At 42.7% G+C, this 25,672-nt stretch overlaps 1 protein-coding gene across 2 annotated transcripts in view; it reads right to left on the bottom strand.

Annotated features, from left to right (window-relative positions):
* Positions 1-7,134: 7,134 nt before the first annotated feature.
* The window catches only part of LOC139405192 (CD81 antigen-like), a 45,300-nt gene continuing 26,762 nt past the window's right edge, over positions 7,135-25,672 (bottom strand). The window contains exons 3-9 of one of the 2 annotated variants that reach the window (XR_011633866.1): positions 21,733-21,830; positions 20,207-20,281; positions 20,017-20,130; positions 10,081-10,182; positions 9,626-9,709; positions 9,211-9,418; positions 9,101-9,148 (exon numbers count right to left, since the gene is read on the bottom strand). Coding sequence is in view for 1 of the 2 variants with exons in the window: in XM_071147622.1 (XP_071003723.1) it covers positions 9,353-9,418; positions 9,626-9,709; positions 10,081-10,182; positions 20,017-20,130; positions 20,207-20,281; positions 21,733-21,830 (539 nt within the window). In the remaining variant the exon portion in view is untranslated. Of the gene's footprint in view, positions 9,419-9,625; positions 9,710-10,080; positions 10,183-20,016; positions 20,131-20,206; positions 20,282-21,732; positions 21,831-25,672 lie in introns of both variants that reach the window. The other variant, XM_071147622.1, reaches the window with a different exon arrangement.

Genomic DNA, 25,672 nt, shown 5'->3' with positions numbered 1-25,672 from the left:
ATATGGACCGTATAACAGTAACAGGGATTCAGCAGCCAACCACTTTTTTTTGAACGATGACCCGTGATTGAGCTCGTTGTATTTCGTAATCGTAATAAAGACAATGATGCAAGTCAGAGCGAGGATGAAAAAAAAAATCTATGGTTTGTCAGCAGTCATGGTTGTAACGGCTGTCATAGGTGGAAGAAGGTGAAGAGGACCAAGGTGCGGCGTGGTACGTGTTCATGGTAGATTGAATAAAGAAACTGAACACTAGAACAAAAACCAACAAAGCGGAAACAAACGAAACAGTTCTGTCTGGTGCAGACACACAAAGACAGAAAACAACTACACACAAACACAGGTGGGATCAGGCTACCTAAGTATGGTTCTCAATCCGAGACAACGATTGCCAGCTGCCTCTGATTGGGAACCATACCAGGCCAAACACATAGAAATACAAAACCTAGACTACAAAACATAGAATGCCCACCCCAACTCACGCCCTGACCAAACTAAAACAGAGACCTAAAGAAGGAAGTAAGGTCAGGACGTGACAATGGCAGAGCAAGATGAGGTGCACTCCAGAGGCACTGTTTACACCACTTTTTCATACAGCCTCATGTTGTGTTTGATGCAGAGACAATAAAGACCCACCCATGAAGATGCCAAAACGTGTTACATAACTGTAACTTTAACCACTGAAGTGCTTTTCAGGAAACACGTGAAATATAAAAACAAGAGTCAGACATGGCCTAGTGTAATGACATGACGTAGTCCAACATCTTTTAGGATCAGCTTGGTTTGGCTTTTGGTAAATCTGGTTGGTTTTGCTTTTGGTACACATGGCTGGTTTTTCTTTTGTTAAACATGGTTGGTTTTGCTTTTGGTACACTTGGTTGGTTTAACTTTTGGTAAACTTGATTTGTTTTGCTGGGTAAATTTGGTTGGTTTTGCTTGGTAATCTTGGTTGGTTTTGCTTGGTAAACTTGGTGGGTAAACTTGGTTGGTTTTGCTGGGTATATTTGGTTGGAATTTCTTTGGTAAACTTGGTTGGCTTTGCTTGGTAAACTTGGTTGGTTTTCCTTGGTAAACTTTGTGGGTAAATCTGGTTTGGTTTTGCTGGGTAAATGTGCTGGTTAAATCTGGTTGGATTGTAGAACCCCCCCCCCAGATAGCTGACTGATGAGTAAAAGTTGCCTGGGAATAGTTGACACAGAGAGGGTGTGTTGTGTGATCTTGTGGACTAAACCAGTTGAGCAGGGAGGTTCTTGTTCTGGCTGTTGTGCCTAATGGGCGTTAGTTCACATTGATTTGGGATTGTCAGTGCTTTTGTGTTCTCTGAAGTAAATGGTGCTTATTGTGTTAAAGTTTGAGAGATAAATCCAGTAAGATCAAGTACGAATGGGTAAAAAAAATAAAAAACTTGATTTCCAGTATGGTGACAATGAAGTAGTGAACATGATCCATTTGGCATTCCATATCTTTACAAAAAAATATGCGGACTCTAAAGTCAAGAAATAACTGAAACGTTATGTTGGCACCTGTATGTTATTGTAACGCTCGCCGTTGCATGAAGAAGGAGTGGACCAAAGCGCAGCTTACATTTTGGCACCAGTGTATGTGCAACGTTTTAGACTGATCCAATGAACCATTATAGTGAAAGCTTTTCTTTTAGACTAGCAAGAAATCCACAGGGGCCGACAAATTGGATGCTGCCTGGTCTGGTTTCACGATGATGAGGATGATGCGGCTGATAGTGTTAAGTCTGCTATTGCCCTGACTGTTGATCTGGCTATGTCAAAACTACAATCCGATTTTATAGCTATGCAGGAATCTCTTGCTGATTTAAAACTTGTTCTTAATACAGGCAAAATATATTACGTGTTGTTTTTAAGCTCTCGTAAAGAATGCTTTAGATGAGCTATTTGTTCAGTCATTAGATGGTTCCCCAATGGAACGTGTTCCTGCATATAAATACTGAGGCATTTGGATTGATGTTTATAAAACACATAGATGAGCTGGTTAAGAAGATAAGATTTAAAGTTGTCTTTTTCTACAGAAACAGATGGTGTCTTTCTCTGAGCAGTAGGAAACAGATGGTGTCTTTCTCTGAGCAGTAGGAAACAGATGGTGTCTTTCTCTGAGCAGTAGGAAACAGATGATGTCTTTCTCTGAGCAGTAGGAAACAGATGGTGTCTTTCTCTGAGCAGTAGGAAACAGATGGTGTCTTTCTCTGAGCAGTAGGAAGCAGGTTATTCAGTCAACCTTGTTCTACAGAAACAGATGGTGTCTTTCTCTGAGCAGTAGGAAACAGATGGTGTCTTTCTCTGAGCAGTAGGAAGCAGGTTATTCAGTCAACCTTTTTCTACAGAAACAGATGGTGTCTTTCTCTGAGCAGTAGGAAACAGATGGTGTCTTTCTCTGAGCAGTAGGAAGCAGATTATTCAGTCAACCTGTTTCTACAGAAACAGATGGTGCCTTTCTCTGAGCAGTAGGAAACAGATGGTGTCTTTCTCTGAGCAGTAGGAAGCAGATTATTCAGTCAACCTGTTTCTACAGAAACAGATGGTGTCTTTCTCTGAGCAGCAGGAAGCAGGTTATTCAGTCAACCTTTTTCTATAGAAACAGATGGTGTCTTTCTCTGAGCAGCAGGAAGCAGATGGTGTCTTTCTCTGAGCAGTAGGAAACAGATGGTGTTTTTCTCTGAGCAGTAGGAAGCAGATGGTGTCTTTCTCTGAGCAGTAGGAAACATATGGTGTCTTTCTCTGAGCAGTAGGAAGCAGATGGTGTCTTTCTCTGAGCAGTAGGAAACAGATGGTGTCTTTCTCTGAGCAGTAGGAAGCATATGGTGTCTTTCTCTGAGCAGTAGGAAACAGATGGTGTCTTTCTCTGAGCAGTAGGAAACAGATGGTGTATTTCTCTGAGCAGTAGGAAGCAGATTATTCAGTCAACCTGTTTCTACAGAAACAGATGGTGTCTTTCTCTGAGCAGTAGGAAACAGATGGTGTCTTTCTCTGAGCAGTAGGAAACAGATGGTGTCTTTCTCTGAGCAGTAGGAAACAGATGGTGTCTTTCTCTGAGCAGTAGGAAGCAGGTTATTCAGTCAACCTTTTTCTACAGAAACAGATGGTGTCTTTCTCTGAGCAGTAGGAAACAGATGGTGTCTTTCTCTGAGCAGTAGGAAACAGATGGTGTCTTTCTCTGAGCAGTGGGAAGCAGATTATTCAGTCAACCTTTTTCTACAGAAACAGATGGTGTCTTTCTCTGAGCAGTAGGAAACAGATGGTGTCTTTCTCTGAGCAGTAGGAAGCAGATGGTGTCTTTCTCTGAGCAGTAGGAAACAGATGGTGTCTTTCTCTGAGCAGTAGGAAACAGATGGTGTCTTTCTCTGAGCAGTAGGAAACAGATGGTGTCTTTCTCTGAGCAGTAGGAAACAGATGGTGTCTTTCTCTGAGCAGTAGGAAACAGATGGTGTATTTCTCTGAGCAGTAGGAAGCAGATTATTCAGTCAACCTGTTTCTACAGAAACAGATGGTGTCTTTCTCTGAGCAGTAGGAAACAGATGGTGTCTTTCTCTGAGCAGTAGGAAACAGATGGTGTCTTTCTCTGAGCAGTAGGAAACAGATGGTGTCTTTCTCTGAGCAGTAGGAAACAGATGGTGTCTTTCTCTGAGCAGTAGGAAACAGATGGTGTCTTTCTCTGAGCAGTAGGAAACAGATGGTGTCTTTCTCTGAGCAGTAGGAAACAGATGGTGTCTTTCTCTGAGCAGTAGGAAACAGATGGTGTCTTTCTCTGAGCAGTAGGAAACAGATGGAGTCTTTCTCTGAGCAGTAGGAAGCAGGTTATTCAGTCAACCTGTTTCTACAGAAACAGATGGTGTCTTTCTCTGAGCAGTAGGAAACAGATGGTGTCTTTCTCTGAGCAGTAGGAAACAGATGGTGTCTTTCTCTGAGCAGTAGGAAACAGATGGTGTCTTTCTCTGAGCAGTAGGAAACAGATGGTGTCTTTCTCTGAGCAGTAGGAAGCAGATGGTGTCTTTCTCTGAGCAGTAGGAAACAGATGGTGTCTTTCTCTGAGCAGTAGGAAACAGATGGTGTATTTCTCTAAGCAGTAGGAAACAGATGGTGTCTTTCTCTGAGCAGTAGGAAACAGATGGTGTCTTTCTCTAAGCAGTAGGAAGCAGATGGTGTCTTTCTCTGAGCAGTAGGAAACAGATGGTGTCTTTCTCTAAGCAGTAGGAAACAGATGGTGTCTTTCTCTGAGCAGTAGGAAACAGATGGTGTCTTTCTCTAAGCAGTAGGAAACAGATGGTGTCTTTCTCTGAGCAGTAGGAAACAGATGGTGTCTTTCTCTGAGCAGTAGGAAACAGATGGTGTCTTTCTCTGAGCAGTAGGAAGCAGGTTATTCAGTCAACCTTTTTCTACAGAAACAGATGGTGTCTTTCTCTGAGCAGTAGGAAACAGATGGTGTCTTTCTCTAAGCAGTAGGAAACAGATGGTGTCTTTCTCTGAGCAGTAGGAAACAGATGGTGTCTTTCTCTGAGCAGTAGGAAACAGATGGTGTCTTTCTCTGAGCAGCAGGAAACAGATGGTGTCTTTCTCTGAGCAGCAGGAAGCAGGTTATTCAGTCAACCTGTTGATCTGTTGTTGTTTATGGTGATGTTATTTATCAAAGTGCAGCTGCTAAAACTCTTAAGCCTTTGGATTCCATCTCCCATAATGCCCTTCGTTTTGTTACAGGTGACATTTTTTTTATACTCATCACTGTATCCTGTATCAAAAGGTTGGCTGGACTTGGCTAAAGACCTGTAGATCTCTACATTACTCCCTTTTTGTTTACAAGGCCCTATTTCATAAACTTCTGTATTTTCTAACTTTGCTGTTGAAGGATAGACACCTGAGTTGCCTAACCGGTTCACAGGATTGGTTAACTCTTGAGGTTCCTTGGGTCTTCAAAGAACTAGATACATCTGCTTTTGGTTTTAATGCACCGTCTTCCTGGAACACAATTCGAAATACATTTAATCTTGATGTTCTAGTGCCGTTCGGGAAATTTAAAGTATTGATCGGGGACGTATTTGTGGAGGAATGTAACAGTTTTTCTGGGGGATTTGTTATGTTTTATTTGTGCTTATGTAAATGTGATATTTAATTTTTTTTTATTTATAATAAAATTGCTAAAATAAAAACAAAACTATTTTTGCTTTGTCATTTTGGGGTATTGTGTGATTGATGAGGATTATTTTTTTTTAAATCCATTTTAGAATGAGGCTGTGACATTAAAAAATGCGGGAAAAGTCAAGCGGTCTGAATACGTTCCGAATGCACTGTAGTATAAACACTACCAGTCAAAAGTTTGGACACACCTACTCATTCAAGGATTTTTCTAAATTTGTACTATTTTCTACATTGTAGAATAATAGTGAAGACATCAAAACTATGAAATAACACATAATACAAACTACCTCATACGTCCAGTCAATTGTATGAGTTACCTTCAGCAGATACCATCGTGTTGCTAAGAGTCTCCCCTTTCCACAGAGGGGTCATACTATTCTCTGGACCAAACATGTGGGTTATCCAAAACAAATGTCTTTCAATTCTTAAAACTAAGAAATCTTATTCAATCTCTTCAACAGAGTCTGGATGAACGTAAAATATCAAGCTTTGAACAAATACAGAAAGAAGTTGGTTGCCATGTTATATATATCAAGGGTTGATTGAATTTCTACCTGATAGCTCAGAACTTATTAGGAAACAATGGGAAACAGAGCTCAAAGAAGAAATTAGTGAGAACTATTAGTAACATATATGTACAAATGTTCACATTTTCTTCTACAACCTTAGACATAAGTTATTGCAATTCAAGATAATTTTCTACACTACTGCCAGAATTCATGTAATGCACCCAGAGAAGCAGTATCTCTTCTAGAATAACATGAGTACCGGCACACAGTGCTTGACTTGGATTAGAATAGGTGCCGGTACTCATTTTGGGTGCCAGTACTATCTATTGTTATGTGCAGGAGCTTCACAATACTTTTGAATGTATATTCTATAAGAGGAACAGGAACTCAAGCAGTAGAACATTTAAGGTGCTGGTAATCAGCTCCGGTGAGCTCCTGTCCAAGTCAAGCACTGCCGGCACCTCTTATAGAATAATATGAGTACCTTCACCTCTTATAGAATAATATGAGTACCTTCACCTCTTATAGAATAATATGAGTACCTTCACCTCTTATAGAATAATATGAGTACCTTCACCTCTTATAGAATAGTAAGAGTACCATCACCTCTTATAGAATAATATGAGTACCTTCCCCTCTTATAGAATAATATGAATACCGGCACCTCTTATAGAATAATATGAATACCGGCACCTCTTATAGAATAATATGAGTACCGGCACCTCTTATAGAATAATATGAGTACCTTCACCTCTTATAGAATAATATGAGTACCTTCACCTCTTATAGAATAATATGAGTACCTTCACCTCTTATAGAATAGTATGAGTACCTTCACCTCTTATAGAATAATATGAGTACCTTCACCTCTTATAGAATAATATGAGTACCTTCCCCTCTTATAGAATAATATGAATACTGGCACCTCTTATATAATAATATGACTACCTTCCCCTCTTATAGAATAATATGAGTACCTTCACCTCTTATAGAATAATATGAATACCTTCACCTCTTATAGAATAATATGAGTACCGGCACCTCTTATAGAATAATATGAGTACCTTCCCCTCTTATAGAATAGTATGAGTACCTTCCCCTCTTATAGAATAATCTTCTTCAACAGTGTGTGTGCACCTTTTTTATTCCACTTCAAGCGTTGCCTAACCACTAATGAAATCCGGGTTGTGTCCCAAGTAGCCCCCTATTCTCTATATAGTGCGCTACTTTTCACTAGAGCCCTATGAACCCTAGGAAAAGTAGGTCACTACTGTTCATTAGAGCCCTATGAACCCTGGGAAAAGTAGTGCACTATAAAGGGAATAAGGTACCATTTTGGCCGCATTTTCAATGAATATCTACAGATTATACAACCATAAAAAAGAGCACTGAACTCTGCGACCTTGGAGAAGTCCTTCAGGAAAAGATACAAAGTGACCCAAAGAAATAAATCAATTAGTAAAATATTTAGCATTAGAGAGATGCTGAATGTCCGCTGGTCATTTAATCAACAGTCATCAAAAGACTCAAACTGTTACATTAGAAGTTTTGTTCAAACATAATTAACAAAAATACAGTAGTAAAATCTAGTCTCTATTCAAAAATACTGATAAAAATGTACATATAAAATGTACATATAAAAATGTACATGATCCTGCAATATAATAAGAATGAACAAGAACTACAACACAAAACAGGAACTACAACACAAAACAGGAACTACAACACAAAACAGGAACTACAACACAAAACAGGAACTACAACACAAAACAGGAACTACAACACAAAACAGGAACTACAACACAAAACAGGAACTACAACACAAAACGTAACTACAACACAAAACAGGAACTACAACACAAAACAGGAACTACAACACAAAACATAACAGGAACTACAACACAAAACATAACAGGAACTACAACACAAAACATAACTACAACACAAAACATAACAGGAACTACAACACAAAACATAACAGGAACTACGACACAAAACATAACTACAACACAAAACATAACAGGAACTACAACACAAAACATAACTACAACACAAAACATAACAGGAACTACAACACAAAACAAAACAGGAACTACAACACAAAACGTAACTACAACACAAAACAGGAACTACAACACAAAGCATAACAGGAACTACAACACAAAACATAACTACAACACAAAACATAACAGGAACTACAACACAAAACATAACAGGAACTACAACACAAAACATAACAGGAACTACAACACAAAACATAACAGGAACTACAACACAAAACATAACTACAACACAAAACAGAACTACAACACAAAACATAACTACAACACAAAACATAACAGGAGCTACAACACAAAAAAGGACCTACAACACAAAACATAACAGGAACTACAAAACATAACAGGAACTACAACACAAAAAAGGAAGTACAACACAAAACATAACAGGAACTACAACACAAAACATAACAGGAACTACAACACAAAACATAACAGGAACTACAACACAAAACATAACAGGAACTACAACACAAAACATAACAGGAATTAAACAAAACATAACAGGAACTACAACACAAAACATAACAGGAACTACAACACAAAACATAACAGGAACTACAACACAAAACGTAACAGAAACTACAACACAAAAAATAACAGAAACTACAACACAAAACATAACAGAAACTACAACACAAAACATAACTACAACACAAAACATAACAGGAACTACAACACAAAACATAATAGGAACTACAACACAAAACATAACTACAACACAAAACATAACAGGAACTACAACACAAAACAAAACAGGAACTACAACACAAAACGTAACTACAACACAAAACAGGAACTACAACACAAAGCATAACAGGAACTACAACACAAAACATAACTACAACACAAAACATAACAGGAACTACAACACAAAACATAACAGGAACTACAACACAAAACATAACAGGAACTACAACACAAAACATAACAGGAACTACAACACAAAACATAACTACAACACAAAACAGAACTACAACACAAAACATAACTACAACACAAAACATAACAGGAGCTACAACACAAAAAAGGACCTACAACACAAAACATAACAGGAACTACAAAACATAACAGGAACTACAACACAAAAAAGGAAGTACAACACAAAACATAACAGGAACTACAACACAAAACATAACAGGAACTACAACACAAAACATAACAGGAACTACAACACAAAACATAACAGGAACTACAACACAAAACATAACAGGAATTAAACAAAACATAACAGGAACTACAACACAAAACATAACAGGAACTACAACACAAAACATAACAGGAACTACAACACAAAACGTAACAGAAACTACAACACAAAAAATAACAGAAACTACAACACAAAACATAACAGAAACTACAACACAAAACATAACTACAACACAAAACATAACAGGAACTACAACACAAAACATAACAGGAACTACAACACAAAGCATAACAGGAACTACAACACAAAACAGGAACTACATCACAAAACAGGAAGTACAACACAAAACATAACAGGAACTAAACAAAACATAACATAACATTTGCATCCCCTTTGTTGGCTTTGATCTGTAGAGGACTTTCCCCTCCAATATGGTTCTGTGGTTCTATGATTCCATGGTTCCATCGTTCTATGGTTCTAGTACACTGGGGTGGCGTTGCGGATCGCACAGCAGAGAACCATGGTGAATATCATCTCAAAGATCTACAGAGGAAGAAGAAGAGGAAGGTCTTTATCAAGACTTCAACATCTGTCCTCACTCAGTCAGGACAGCAGAGGTCAGGAGAACCTTTCTGTCTGTGCAGATAGTAACTGTCACAGGGCTCCAGAGTTGTGTTTACTGTAGCGCAGTGGATTATAGAATATAACTGAAAAGTAATCCAGGAGCGTCTCCATGGTTACACCGCTCACCATGATGACAGCGACCACCAGGGCAGCTAGACCAATCAGGCAGAGCTTCTCGGAGAAGAGGTCCTTCAGCTTCAGATGACAGCTCTAGTGGGAGGGGAACACAGGGAGGGGATAAGGACCAACACGTAACCACTTGTTTTCCTCCTGTCATATTTATGTGCTGTGTAAAGCATTCATTTAAACAGAACATACAGATTTACAGGAAAAAGGATTATGATCCCCCTTCCAGGAGAGAATGCTGTTTTTTTGGGTCGCCAAATTTTATGCAAATCCAAATATTCCAAAAACATCCATTTCACCAAATATCAAAACATTGGAAAGGGAAGGTAAAGGGGGATACCTCGTCAGTTGCACAAATGAATACGTTCAACCTAAATGTGTCTTCCGTAATTGAACCCAAACCCTCTGAATCATTGGACATTGACCTGGGCAACAACGCGATGCGTGAACTGTACCTGAGGTTTCAACAAGGCATCGTCCTGGGTCTTCTTGGGACACAGAGCTCCGGCTACTTGTTTGAATAAGGGGGAGTCGTCTCCTTTACCACAGCAGTCCAGCTGAGGACACATGTAGAGACAACCGGTCAGCCATCGATTGATTGATTGATTGATTGATTTTTCTCTCCCCCAGCCCTCCCTCAGTTCTACAGAACCGTCACAGTACAACGATCGCATTGAGGAGAATACATTTTATAAAAGGTATTGTTCCAAAAATAAGACCACGGTTATCATGAAATAACTCAAAGATTATTTTTTTTCCCTCAGCAATAACAGATCCATTTTCAACATTGGGCTGCGTTTACACCAGCAGCCCAATTCCTTCCTGTCATCCAGGACCTCTATACCAGGCGGTGTCAGAGGAAGGCCCTAAAAAATTGTCAAAGATTCCAGCCACCCTAGTCATAGACTGTTCTCTTTGCTACCACACGGCAAGCGGTACCGGAGCGCCAAGTCTAGGTCCAAGAGGCTTCTAAACAGCATGTACCCCCAAGCCATAAGACTCCTGAACATCTAATCAAATGGCTACCCAGACTATTTGCATTACCCCCCCCCCCCCCCTTTACGCTCCTGCTACAGTACTCTCTGTTATTATCTACGCATAGTCACTTTAATAACTCTACCTACATGTACAGTACATATTAACTCAATTACCTTGACTCACCGATGACCCCCACATTGACTCTGTACCGGTACCCCCTGTATATAGCCTCCACATTGACTCTGTACCGTAATACCCTGTATATAGCCTCCACATTGACTCTGTACTGGTACCCCCTTTATATAGCCTCCACATTGACTCTGTACCGGTACCTCCTGTATATAGCCTCCACATTGACTCTGTACCGGTACCCCCTGTATATAGCCTCCACATTGACTCTGTACCGGTACCCCCTGTATATAGCCTCCACATTGACTCTGTACCAGTACCCCCTGTATATAGCCTCCACATTGACTCTGTACTGGTACCCCCTTTATATAGCCTCCACATTGACTCTGTACCAGTACCCCCTGTATATAGCCTCCACATTGACTCTGTACCGATACCCCCTGTATATAGCCTCCACATTGACACTGTACCGGTACCCCCTGTATATAACCTCCACATTGACTCTGTACCGGTACCCCCTGTATATAGCCTCCACATTGACTCTGTACCGGTACCCCCTGTATATAGCCTCCACATTGACTCTGTACCAGTACCCCCTGTATATGGCCTCCACATTGACTCTGTACCAGTACCCCCTGTATATAGCCTCCACATTGACTCTGTACCGGTACCCCCTGTATATAGCCTCCACATTGACTCTGTACCGGTACCCCCTGTATATAGCCTCCACATTGACTCTGTACCGGTACCCCCTGTATATAGCCTCCACATTGACTCTGTACCGGTACACCCTGTATAAAGCCTCCACATTGACTCTGTACCGGTACACCCTGTATATAGCCTCCACATTGACTCTGTACCGGTACCCCCTGTATATAGCCTCCACATTGACTCTGTACCGGTACACCCTGTATACAGCCTCCACATTGACTCTGTACCGGTACACCCTGTATACAGCCTCCACATTGACTCTGTACCGGTACCCCCTGTATATAGCCTCCACATTGACTCTGTACCGGTACCCCCTGTATACAGCCTCCACATTGACTCTGTACCGGTACACCCTGTATATAGCCTCCACATTGACTCTGTACCGGTACACCCTGTATACAGCCTCCACATTGACTCTGTACCGGTACACCCTGTATACAGCCTCCACATTGACTCTGTACCGGTACCCCCTGTATACAGCCTCCACATTGACTCTGTACCGGTACACCCTGTATATAGCCTCCACATTGACTCTGTACCGGTACACCCTGTATACAGCCTCCACATTGACTCTGTACAGGTACACCCTGTATACAGCCTCCACATTGACTCTGTACCGGTACACCCTGTATACAGCCTCCACATTGACTCTGTACCGGTACACCCTGTATATAGCCTCCACATTGACTCTGTACCGGTACACCCTGTATACAGCCTCCACATTGACTCTGTACCGGTACCCCCTGTATATAGCCTCCACATTGACTCTGTACCGGTACACCCTGTATATAGCCTCCACATTGACTCTGTACCGGTACACCCTGTATACAGCCTCCACATTGACTCTGTACCGGTACCCCCTGTATATAGCCTCCACATTGACTCTGTACCGGTACACCCTGTATACAGCCTCCACATTGACTCTGTACCGTAATACCCTGTATATAACCTCCACATTGACTCTGTACCGTAACACCCTGTTTATAGCCTCCACATTGACTCTGTACCGGTACCCCCTGTATATAGCCTCCACATTGACTCTGTACCGGTACACCCTGTATACAGCCTCCACATTGACTCTGTACCGTAATACCCTGTATATAGCCTCCACATTGACTCTGTACCGTAACACCCTGTTTATAGCCTCCACATTGACTCTGTACCGGTACCCCCTGTATATAGCCTCCACATTGACTCTGTACCGGTACACCCTGTATATAGCCTCCACATTGACTCTGTACCGGTACCCCCTGTATATAGCCTCCACATTGACTCTGTACCGTAATACCCTGTATATAGCCTCCACATTGACTCTGTACCGGTACCCCCTGTATATAGCCTCCACATTGACTCTGTACCGGTACACCCTGTATACAGCCTCCACATTGACTCTGTACCGGTACACCCTGTATATAGCCTCCACATTGACTCTGTACCGGTACCCCCTGTATATAGCCTCCACATTGACTCTGTACCGGTACACCCTGTATACAGCCTCCACATTGACTCTGTACCGGTACACCCTGTATACAGCCTCCACATTGACTCTGTACCGGTACCCCCTGTATATAGCCTCCACATTGACTCTGTACCGGTACCCCCTGTATACAGCCTCCACATTGACTCTGTACCGGTACACCCTGTATATAGCCTCCACATTGACTCTGTACCGGTACACCCTGTATACAGCCTCCACATTGACTCTGTACCGGTACACCCTGTATACAGCCTCCACATTGACTCTGTACCGGTACCCCCTGTATACAGCCTCCACATTGACTCTGTACCGGTACACCCTGTATATAGCCTCCACATTGACTCTGTACCGGTACACCCTGTATACAGCCTCCACATTGACTCTGTACAGGTACACCCTGTATACAGCCTCCACATTGACTCTGTACCGGTACACCCTGTATACAGCCTCCACATTGACTCTGTACCGGTACACCCTGTATATAGCCTCCACATTGACTCTGTACCGGTACACCCTGTATACAGCCTCCACATTGACTCTGTACCGGTACCCCCTGTATATAGCCTCCACATTGACTCTGTACCGGTACACCCTGTATATAGCCTCCACATTGACTCTGTACCGGTACACCCTGTATACAGCCTCCACATTGACTCTGTACCGGTACCCCCTGTATATAGCCTCCACATTGACTCTGTACCGGTACACCCTGTATACAGCCTCCACATTGACTCTGTACCGTAATACCCTGTATATAACCTCCACATTGACTCTGTACCGTAACACCCTGTTTATAGCCTCCACATTGACTCTGTACCGGTACCCCCTGTATATAGCCTCCACATTGACTCTGTACCGGTACACCCTGTATACAGCCTCCACATTGACTCTGTACCGTAATACCCTGTATATAGCCTCCACATTGACTCTGTACCGTAACACCCTGTTTATAGCCTCCACATTGACTCTGTACCGGTACCCCCTGTATATAGCCTCCACATTGACTCTGTACCGGTACACCCTGTATATAGCCTCCACATTGACTCTGTACCGGTACCCCCTGTATATAGCCTCCACATTGACTCTGTACCGGTACACCCTGTATATAGCCTCCACATTGACTCTGTACCGGTACACCCTGTATATAGCCTCCACATTGACTCTGTACCGGTACACCCTGTATATAGCCTCCACATTGACTCTGTACCGTAATACCCTGTATATAGCCTCCACATTGACTCTGTACCGTAATACCCTGTATATAGCCTCCACCTTGACTCTGTACCGGTACACCCTGTATATAGCCTCCACATTGACTCTGTACCGGTACACCCTGTATATAGCCTCCACATTGACTCTGTACCGTAATACCCTGTATATAGCCTCCACATTGACTCTGTACCGGTACCCCCTGTATATAGCCTCCACATTGACTCTGTACCGGTACACCCTGTATATAGCCTCCACATTGACTCTGTACCGGTACACCCTGTATATAGCCTCCACATTGACTCTGTACTGGTACCCCCTGTATATAGCCTCCACATTGACTCTGTACCGTAATACCCTGTATATAGCCTCCACATTGACTCTGTACCGGTACCCCCTGTATATAGCCTCCACATTGACTCTGTACCGGTACACCCTGTATATAGCCTCCACATTGACTCTGTACCGGTACCCCCTGTATATAGCCTCCACATTGACTCTGTACTGGTACCCCCTGTATATAACCTCCACATTGACTCTGTACCGTAACACCCTGTTTATAGCCTCCACATTGACTCTGTACCGGTACCCCCTGTATATAGCCTCCACATTGACTCTGTACCGGTACACCCTGTATACAGCCTCCACATTGACTCTGTACCGTAATACCCTGTATATAACCTCCACATTGACTCTGTACCGTAACACCCTGTTTATAGCCTCCACATTGACTCTGTACCGGTACACCCTGTATACAGCCTCCACATTGACTCTGTACCGTAATACCCTGTATATAGCCTCCACATTGACTCTGTACCGTAACACCCTGTTTATAGCCTCCACATTGACTCTGTACCGGTACCCCCTGTATATAGCCTCCACATTGACTCTGTACCGGTACACCCTGTATATAGCCTCCACATTGACTCTGTACCGGTACCCCCTGTATATAGCCTCCACATTGACTCTGTACCGGTACACCCTGTATATAGCCTCCACATTGACTCTGTACCGGTACACCCTGTATATAGCCTCCACATTGACTCTGTACCGGTACACCCTGTATATAGCCTCCACATTGACTCTGTACCGTAATACCCTGTATATAGCCTCCACATTGACTCTGTACCGTAATACCCTGTATATAGCCTCCACCTTGACTCTGTACCGGTACACCCTGTATATAGCCTCCACATTGACTCTGTACCGGTACACCCTGTATATAGCCTCCACATTGACTCTGTACCGTAATACCCTGTATATAGCCTCCACATTGACTCTGTACCGGTACCCCCTGTATATAGCCTCCACATTGACTCTGTACCGGTACACCCTGTATATAGCCTCCACATTGACTCTGTACCGGTACCCCCTGTATATAGCCTCCACATTGACTCTGTACTGGTACCCCCTGTATATAACCTCCACATTGACTCTGTACCGTAACACCCTGTTTATAGCCTCCACATTGACTCTGTACCGGTACCCCCTGTATATAGCCTCCACATTGACTCTGTACCGGTACACCCTGTATACAGCCTCCACATTGACTCTGTACCGTAATACCCTGTATATAACCTCCACATTGACTCTGTACCGTAACACCCTGTTTATAGCCTCCACATTGACTCTGTACCGGTACCCCCTGTATATAGCCTCCACATTGACTCTGTACCGGTACACCCTGTATACAGCCTCCACATTGACTCTGTACCGTAATACCCTGTATATAGCCTCCACATTGACTCTGTACCGTAACACCCTGTATATAGCCTCCACATTGACTCTGTACCGGTACCCCCTGTATATAGCCTCCACATTGACTCTGTACCGGTACACCCTGTATATAGCCTCCACATTGACTCTGTACCGGTACCCCCTGTATATAGCCTCCACATTGACTCTGTACCGGTACACCCTGTATACAGCCTCCACATTGACTCTGTACCGGTACCCCCTGTATATAGCCTCCACATTGACTCTGTACCGGTACACCCTGTATATAGCCTCCACATTGACTCTGTACCGGTACACCCTGTATATAGCCTCCACATTGACTCTGTACCGTAATACCCTGTATATAGCCTCCACATTGACTCTGTACCGGTACACCCTGTATATAGCCTCCACATTGACTCTGTACCGTAATACCCTGTATATAGCCTCCACATTGACTCTGTACCGGTACCCCCTGTATATAGCCTCCACATTGACTCTGTACCGGTACACCCTGTATATAGCCTCCACATTGACTCTGTACCGGTACCCCCTGTATATAGCCTCCACATTGACTCTGTACTGGTACCCCCTGTATATAACCTCCACATTGACTCTGTACCGTAACACCCTGTTTATAGCCTCCACATTGACTCTGTACCGGTACCCCCTGTATATAGCCTCCACATTGACTCTGTACCGGTACACCCTGTATACAGCCTCCACATTGACTCTGTACCGTAATACCCTGTATATAACCTCCACATTGACTCTGTACCGTAACACCCTGTTTATAGCCTCCACATTGACTCTGTACCGGTACCCCCTGTATATAGCCTCCACATTGACTCTGTACCGGTACACCCTGTATACAGCCTCCACATTGACTCTGTACCGTAATACCCTGTATATAGCCTCCACATTGACTCTGTACCGTAACACCCTGTTTATAGCCTCCACATTGACTCTGTACCGGTACCCCCTGTATATAGCCTCCACATTGACTCTGTACCGGTACACCCTGTATATAGCCTCCACATTGACTCTGTACCGGTACCCCCTGTATATAGCCTCCACATTGACTCTGTACCGGTACACCCTGTATATAGCCTCCACATTGACTCTGTACCGGTACACCCTGTATATAGCCTCCACATTGACTCTGTACCGGTACACCCTGTATATAGCCTCCACATTGACTCTGTACCGTAATACCCTGTATATAGCCTCCACATTGACTCTGTACCGTAATACCCTGTATATAGCCTCCACCTTGACTCTGTACCGGTACACCCTGTATATAGCCTCCACATTGACTCTGTACCGGTACACCCTGTATATAGCCTCCACATTGACTCTGTACCGTAATACCCTGTATATAGCCTCCACATTGACTCTGTACCGGTACCCCCTGTATATAGCCTCCACATTGACTCTGTACCGGTACACCCTGTATATAGCCTCCACATTGACTCTGTACCGGTACCCCCTGTATATAGCCTCCACATTGACTCTGTACTGGTACCCCCTGTATATAACCTCCACATTGACTCTGTACCGTAACACCCTGTTTATAGCCTCCACATTGACTCTGTACCGGTACCCCCTGTATATAGCCTCCACATTGACTCTGTACCGGTACACCCTGTATACAGCCTCCACATTGACTCTGTACCGTAATACCCTGTATATAACCTCCACATTGACTCTGTACCGTAACACCCTGTTTATAGCCTCCACATTGACTCTGTACCGGTACCCCCTGTATATAGCCTCCACATTGACTCTGTACCGGTACACCCTGTATACAGCCTCCACATTGACTCTGTACCGTAATACCCTGTATATAGCCTCCACATTGACTCTGTACCGTAACACCCTGTTTATAGCCTCCACATTGACTCTGTACCGGTACCCCCTGTATATAGCCTCCACATTGACTCTGTACCGGTACACCCTGTATATAGCCTCCACATTGACTCTGTACCGGTACCCCCTGTATATAGCCTCCACATTGACTCTGTACCGTAATACCCTGTATATAGCCTCCACATTGACTCTGTACCGTAATACCCTGTATATAGCCTCCACCTTGACTCTGTACCGGTACACCCTGTATATAGCCTCCACATTGACTCTGTACCGGTACAACCTGTATATAGCCTCCACATTGACTCTGTACCGTAATACCCTGTATATAGCCTCCACATTGACTCTGTACCGGTACCCCCTGTATATAGCCTCCACATTGACTCTGTACCGGTACACCCTGTATATAGCCTCCACATTGACTCTGTACCGGTACCCCCTGTATATAGCCTCCACATTGACTCTGTACTGGTACCCCCTGTATATAACCTCCACATTGACTCTGTACCGTAACACCCTGTTTATAGCCTCCACATTGACTCTGTACCGGTACCCCCTGTATATAGCCTCCACATTGACTCTGTACCGGTACACCCTGTATACAGCCTCCACATTGACTCTGTACCGTAATACCCTGTATATAACCTCCACATTGACTCTGTACCGTAACACCCTGTTTATAGCCTCCACATTGACTCTGTACCGGTACCCCCTGTATATAGCCTCCACATTGACTCTGTACCGGTACACCCTGTATACAGCCTCCACATTGACTCTGTACCGTAATACCCTGTATATAGCCTCCACATTGACTCTGTACCGTAACACCCTGTTTATAGCCTCCACATTGACTCTGTACCGGTACCCCCTGTATATAGCCTCCACATTGACTCTGTACCGGTACACCCTGTATATAGCCTCCACATTGACTCTGTACCGGTACCCCCTGTATATAGCCTCCACATTGACTCTGTACCGGTACACCCTGTATACAGCCTCCACATTGACTCTGTACCGGTACCCCCTGTATATAGCCTCCACATTGACTCTGTACCGGTACACCCTGTATATAGCCTCCACATTGACTCTGTACCGGTACACCCTGTATATAGCCTCCACATTGACTCTGTACCGTAATACCCTGTATATAGCCTCCACATTGACTCTGTACCGTAATACCCTGTATATAGCCTCCACATTGACTCTGTACCGTAATACCCTGTATATAGCCTCCACATTGACTCTGTACCGTAATACCCTGTATATAGCCTCCACATTGACTCTGTACCGGTACCCCCTGTATATAGCCTCCACATTGACTCTGTACCGTAATACCCTGTATATAGCCTCCACATTGACTCTGTACCGTAATACCCTGTATATAGCCTCCACATTGTTATTTACTGCAGCTCTTTAATTATTTGTTACTTTTATTTCTTTTTTTTTTTTTTAGGTATTATTCTTAGAACTGCATTTTTGGTTAAGGCCTTGTAAGTAAGCATTTCACTGTAAGGTCTACTACACCTGTTGTTTTCAGTATTTCACTGTAAGGTCTACTACACCTGTTGTATTCAGCATTTCACTGTAAGGTCTACCTACACCTGTTGTATTCAGCATTTCACTGTAAGGTCTACTACACCTGTTGTATTCAGCATTTCACTGTAAGGTCTACTACACCTGTTGTATTCAGCATTACACTGTAAGATCTACTACACCTGTTGTATTCAGCATTTCACTGTGAGGTCTACTACACCTGTTGTATTCAGCATTTCACTGTAAGGTCTACTACACCTGTTGTATTCAGCATTTCACTGTAAGGTCTACCTACACCTGTTGTATTCAGCATTTCACTGTAAGGTCTACTACACCTGTTGTATTCAGCATTTCACTGTAAGGTCTACTACACCTGTTGTATTCAGCATTTCACTGTAAGGTCTACTACACCTGTTGTATCCAGCATTTCACTGTAAGGTCTACTACACCTGTTGTATTCAGCATTTCACTGTAAGGTCTACAGCTGTTGTATTCAGCATTTCACTGTAAGGTCTACAGCTGTTGTATTCGGTGCATGTGACAAATACAATTTGATTTGACTTGATTTTATATTTTTTAATTCAAAAGACCCAATTAATGAATACAAGGACTGCCTGTGTAAAAAACGCAGTCAATTGTGATCTTCAGGATCTACAGGAATAGCTCGTGGTTTATAATCACATTACTACATTATCGCTACAACTCTGTTAAGCACTAACAGATTGAAATGATGATGAAATCAGCCAGAGGTCAGAGGTCAGAAACCTACCGTCTCGTGGAACACCTCCAGGACTTTGATAGCAGCTGTTTTGCTGGAAGAGTCTACAACGTCCACTGACTTGATGTACGCCGCGTCATAGAAGTTTATCATCTCCTTGGAGATCTGGAACAAACGGAGATAGCAGAGTTTGGTAGAGTCCATGTGTGTGTTTGTGTGTGTGTGTGCGTGTGTGTCTTACTGTGTCACGGTTACTAAATCCCCAGATCCCAGCAGCCACCTCACAGGCGAAGAGGCACACCAACAGGAAGAAGAACTGAAAGAGAAAGACAAAAGAGGGATTCATTTGTCAAGCTTTTTTAAAATGGGGTAATCTCAGGGCTTTACTTTACTGAAGGCCAAAACTTGATCTTCCACAAAAATGATTGGTCCCAGAGAGAGAGAGAGAGAGTACAGGCTCAGTGAGCACAACCTTGCCATTGAGAAGGGTAGACACAGGAAAACCTGGCTCCCTGTAGAGGAAAGGCTGTGCAACCACTGCACCACAGCAGAACCTGGCTCCCTGTAGAGGAAAGGCTGTGCAACCACTGCACCACAGCAGAACCTGGCTCCCTGTAGAGGAAAGGCTGTGCAACCACTGCACCACAGCAGAACCTGGCTCCCTGTAGAGGAAAGGCTGTGCAACCACTGCATCACAGCAGAACCTGAGACAGAGCTGCATTTCCATCGCTGCATTTCATTCTCATTTGATTTATTTTTTATATTGCAAATATCCAAAATAAGCTTTGGCAATATGTACATTGTTACGTCATCCCAATAAAGTGAATTGAATTGAATTGAGAGGGAGAGCTGGAGGGCTGTGTTACTGAGAGAGAGAGAGAGAGAGAGAGAGAGAGAGAGAGAGAGAGAGAGGGCTGTGTTACTGAGAGAGAGAGAGAGAGAGAGAGAGAGAGAGAGCTGTAGGGCTGTGTTACTGAGAGAGAGAGAGAGAGAGAGAGAGAGAGAGAGAGAGATAGGGAGAGAGAGAGAGAGAGCTGTAGGGCTGTGTTACTGAGAGAGAGAGAGAGAGATGTAGGGCTGTGTTACTGAGAGAGAGAGAGAGCTGTAGGGCTGTGCTACTGAGAGAGAGAGCTGTAGGGCTGTGCTACTGAGAGAGAGAGATGTAAGGCTGTGCTACTGAGAGAGAGAGCTGTAGGGCTGTGCTACTGAGAGAGAGAGCTGTAGGGCTGTGCTACTGAGAGAGAGAGCTGTAGGGCTGTGCTACTGAGAGAGAGAGCTGCAGGGCTGTGCTACTGAGAAAGAGAGCTGTAGGGCTGTGCTACTGAGAGAGAGAGAGCTGTAGGGCTGTGCTACTGAGAGAGAGAGCTGCAGGGCTGTGCTCCTGAGAGAGAGAGCTGTAGGGCTGTGTTACTGAGAGAGAGAGCTGTAGGGCTGTGCTACTGAGAGAGAGAGAGCTGAAGGGCTGTGTTACTGAGAGAGAGAGCTGCAGGGCTGCTACTCTCCCATGTTTCGAGGTCTGTTAATATTGCTGTCCATCCAGGGACGCTGCACTGTGGCTGACCCTGTGCATCTCTCCGTGTATGTATATCTGGATGTGTTAATTAATGCAGAAAAAAACACATTTATTTTCTAACCAATAGATAATAAAATAAATATTCTATTCCTGAGAGAGAGCGCCGTTGGGCCGAGCTACACTCCAATGTTGAGAGGCGTGCCCTGAAAGACAAGCAGTGTTGTCCTGCTGCCCTCTAGTGGTCACTCACTCACCGTTCCAAGGAGGCACTGAGATTCCTGGATGGCACCATAGCAACCAAGGAACCCTACAATCATCATCACAGCTCCCACAGCAATCAGGATGTACACGCCTAGACAAAAAAAGACACAACTCCATTGGTCCCACAGTGAATTTTTTTTTCACTATTTACATTCATCTACTTGCCCTGCCGTCATTTTGACATTTTCTTTTTAGGACATCCAGGGTTACAAATACAATACAAAACAATTTGACATAAACAGTTCCATTCACGAATGTTATGAAACAAATGTCAAGAAACAAATAAGGTCCTCCAAGCTAAAACATGATTAAAAAATATATAATCTAATCAAGTAAAATGTTATTGGTCGCAGACACATACTGTATTTAGCAGATGTTATTGCGGTTGTAGCGAAATGCTTGTGTTCCTCAAACAAACAGTTTTTATTTTTTATTTATTCTATTTCACCTTTTATTTAACCAGGTAGGCTAGTTGAGAACACCTTTATTTAACCAGGTAGGCTAGTTGAGAACACCTTTATTTAACCAGGTAGACTAGTTGAGAACACCTTTATTTAACCAGGTAGGCTAGTTGAGAACACCTTTATTTAACCAGGTAGGCTAGTTGAGAACACCTTTATTTAACCAGGTAGACTAGTTGAGAACACCTTTATTTAACCAGGTAGGCCAGTTGAGAACACCTTTATTTAACCAGGTAGACTAGTTGAGAACACCTTTATTTAACCAGGTAGGCTAGTTGAGAACACCTTTATTTAACCAGGTAGGCTAGTTGAGAACACCTTTATTTAACCAGGTAGGCTAGTTGAGAACACCTTTATTTAACCAGGTGGGCTAGTTGAGAACACCTTTATTTAACCAGGTAGGCTAGTTGAGAACACCTTTATTTAACCAGGTAGGCTAGTTGAGAACACCTTTATTTAACCAGGTAGGCTAGTTGAGAACACCTTTATTTAACCAGGTAGGCTAGTTGAGAACACCTTTATTTAACCAGGTAGGCTAGTTGAGAACACCTTTATTTAACCAGGTAGGCTAGTTGAGAACACCTTTATTTAACCAGGTAGGCTAGTTGAGAACACCTTTTATTTAACCAGGTAGGCTAGTTGAGAACACCTTTTATTTAACCAGGTAGGCTAGTTGAGAACAAGTTCTCATTTGCAAAGCAGTTCGACACGCACATTGACTGCATGTTTGTTTTACTCCATGTGTAACTCTGTGTCGTTGTATGTGTCGAACTGCTATGCTTTATCTTGGCCAGGTCGCATTTGTAAATGAGAACTTGTTCTCAACTAGTCTACCTGGTTAAATAAAGGTGTTCTCAACTAGCCTACCTGGTTAAATAAAGGTGTTCTCAACTTGCCTACCTGGTTAAATAAAGGTGTTCTCAACTAGCCTACCTGGTTAAATAAAGGTGTTCTCAACTAGCCTACCTGGTTAAATAAAGGTGTTCTCAACTAGCCTACCTGGTTAAATAAAGGTGTTCTCAACTTGCCTACCTGGTTAAATAAAGGTGTTCTCAACTTGCCTACCTGGTTAAATAAAGGTGTTCTCAATTAGCCTACCTGGTTAAATAAAGGTGTTCTCAACTAGCCTACCTGGTTAAATAAAGGTGTTCTCAACTAGCCTACCTGGTTAAATAAAGGTGTTCTCAACTAGCCTACCTGGTTAAATAAAGGTGTTCTCAACTAGCCTACCTGGTTAAATAAAGGTGTTCTCAACTAGCCTACCTGGTTAAATAAAGGTGTTCTCAACTAGCCTACCTGGTTAAATAAAGGTGTTCTCAACTAGCCTACCTGGTTAAATAAAGGTGTTCTCAACTAGCCTACCTGGTTAAATAAAGGTGTTCTCAACTAACCTATCTGGTTAAATAAAGGTGTTCTCAACTAGCCTACCTGGTTAAATAAAGGTGTTCTCAACTAGCCTACCTGGTTAAATAAAGGTGTTCTCAACTAACCTATCTGGTTAAATAAAGGTGTTCTCAACTAGCCTACCTGGTTAAATAAAGGTGTTCTCAACTTGCCTACCTGGTTAAATAAAGGTGTTCTCAACTTGCCTACCTGGTTAAATAAAGGTGTTCTCAACTTGCCTACCTGGTTAAATAAAGGTGTTCTCAACTGGCCTACCTGGTTAAATAAAGGTGTTCTCAACTTGCCTACCTGGTTAAATAAAGGTGTTCTCAACTGGCCTACCTGGTTAAATAAAGGTGTTCTCAACTAGCCTACCTGGTTAAATAAAGGTGTTCTCAACTAGCCTACCTGGTTAAATAAAGGTGTTCTCAACTAGCCTACCTGGTTAAATAAAGGTGTTCTCAACTGGCCTCCCTGGTTAAATAAAGGTGTTCTCAACTTGCCTACCTGGTTAAATAAAGGTGTTCTCAACTAGCCTACCTGGTTAAATAAAGGTGTTCTCAACTTGCCTACCTGGTTAAATAAAGGTGTTCTCAACTAGCCTACCTGGTTAAATAAAGGTGTTCTCAACTAGCCTACCTGGTTAAATAAAGGTGTTCTCAACTAGCCTACCTGGTTAAATAAAGGTGTTCTCAACTGGCCTACCTGGTTAAATAAAGGTGTTCTCAACTGGCCTACCTGGTTAAATAAAGGTGAAATAAATTAAATAAATAAAGCATACAACAACACAGCTAGACATTAAATAAACAAAACATACAGTCAATAATACAGTATAAAAATAAGTATATATACAATGTGAGCAAATGAGGTGAGAGAAGGGAGGTTAAAGGCAAAAAAAGGCCATGGTGACGAAGTAAATACAATATAGCAAGTAAAACACTGGAATGGTAGATTTGCAGTGGAAGAATGTGCAAAGTAGAGATAGAAATAATGGTGTGCAAAGGAGCAAAATAAATAAATACAGTAGGGGAAGAGGTAGTTGTTTGGGCTAAATTATAGATGGGCTATGTACAGGTGCAGTAATCTGTGAGCTGCTCTGACAGCTGGTGCTTAAAGTTAGTGAGAGAGATATGAGTCTCCAGCTTCAATAATTTTTGCAGTTCGTTCCAGTCATTGGCAGCAGAGAACTGAAAGGAGAGGCGGCCAAACGAGGAATTGGCTTTGGGGGTGACCAGAGAGATATACCTGCTGGAGCGCGTGAAACGAGTGGGTGTTGCTATGGTGACCAGTGACCAGTGAGCTGAGATAAGGCGGGGCTTTACCTAGTAGGGTCTTGTAGATGACCTGTAGCCAGTGCAGCAGTATCTAACAATACCCAAAATACACACAGATTTAAAGTAAAAGAACGGAATTAAGAAATATAATGATATTAGGATGAGCAATGTCAGAGTATATACCTTGTTGTTGAATCTTGTTATGTTCATACAAATATTTACACATGTTAAGTTTGCTGAAAATAAACGCAGTTGACAGTGAAGAGGACGTTTTTGTTGAGTTTATAAACTACACAGTGCCTTCGCAAAGTATTCAGACTCCTTGACTTTTCCACATTTTGTTACGTTACAGTCTAATTCTAAAATGTATTAAATAGTTTTTTTCCCTCATCAATCTACACACAATAACCCATAATGACATCACAATAACCCATAATGACATCACAATAACCAATAATGACATCACAATAACCCATAATGACATCACAATACCCCATAATGACATCACAATAACCCATAATGACATCACAATAACCCATAATGACATCACAATAACCCATAATGACGAAGCAAAAACTGGTTTAGAAATGTTTGCTACTTCATAAAATAAAAATCTAATATATCCATTTACATAAGTATACAGACACTTTACTCAGAACTTTGTTGAAGCTCCTTTTGGCAGCAGTTACAGCCTTGATTCTTCTTGGCACACCTTTATTTGGGGCTTGGCACACCTGTATTTGGGGAGTTTCTCACATTCTTCTCTGCAGATCCTCTGTCAAGCTCTGTCAGGTTGGATGGGGAGCGTTGCTGCA

This window comes from Oncorhynchus clarkii, unplaced genomic scaffold, assembly GCF_045791955.1.
Source record: "Oncorhynchus clarkii lewisi isolate Uvic-CL-2024 unplaced genomic scaffold, UVic_Ocla_1.0 unplaced_contig_12468_pilon_pilon, whole genome shotgun sequence".
NCBI classification, from domain to species: domain Eukaryota; kingdom Metazoa; phylum Chordata; class Actinopteri; order Salmoniformes; family Salmonidae; genus Oncorhynchus; species Oncorhynchus clarkii.
The sequence above is the reverse complement of the archived record's forward strand: the minus strand, read 5'-3'. Positions and strand labels throughout refer to the sequence as shown.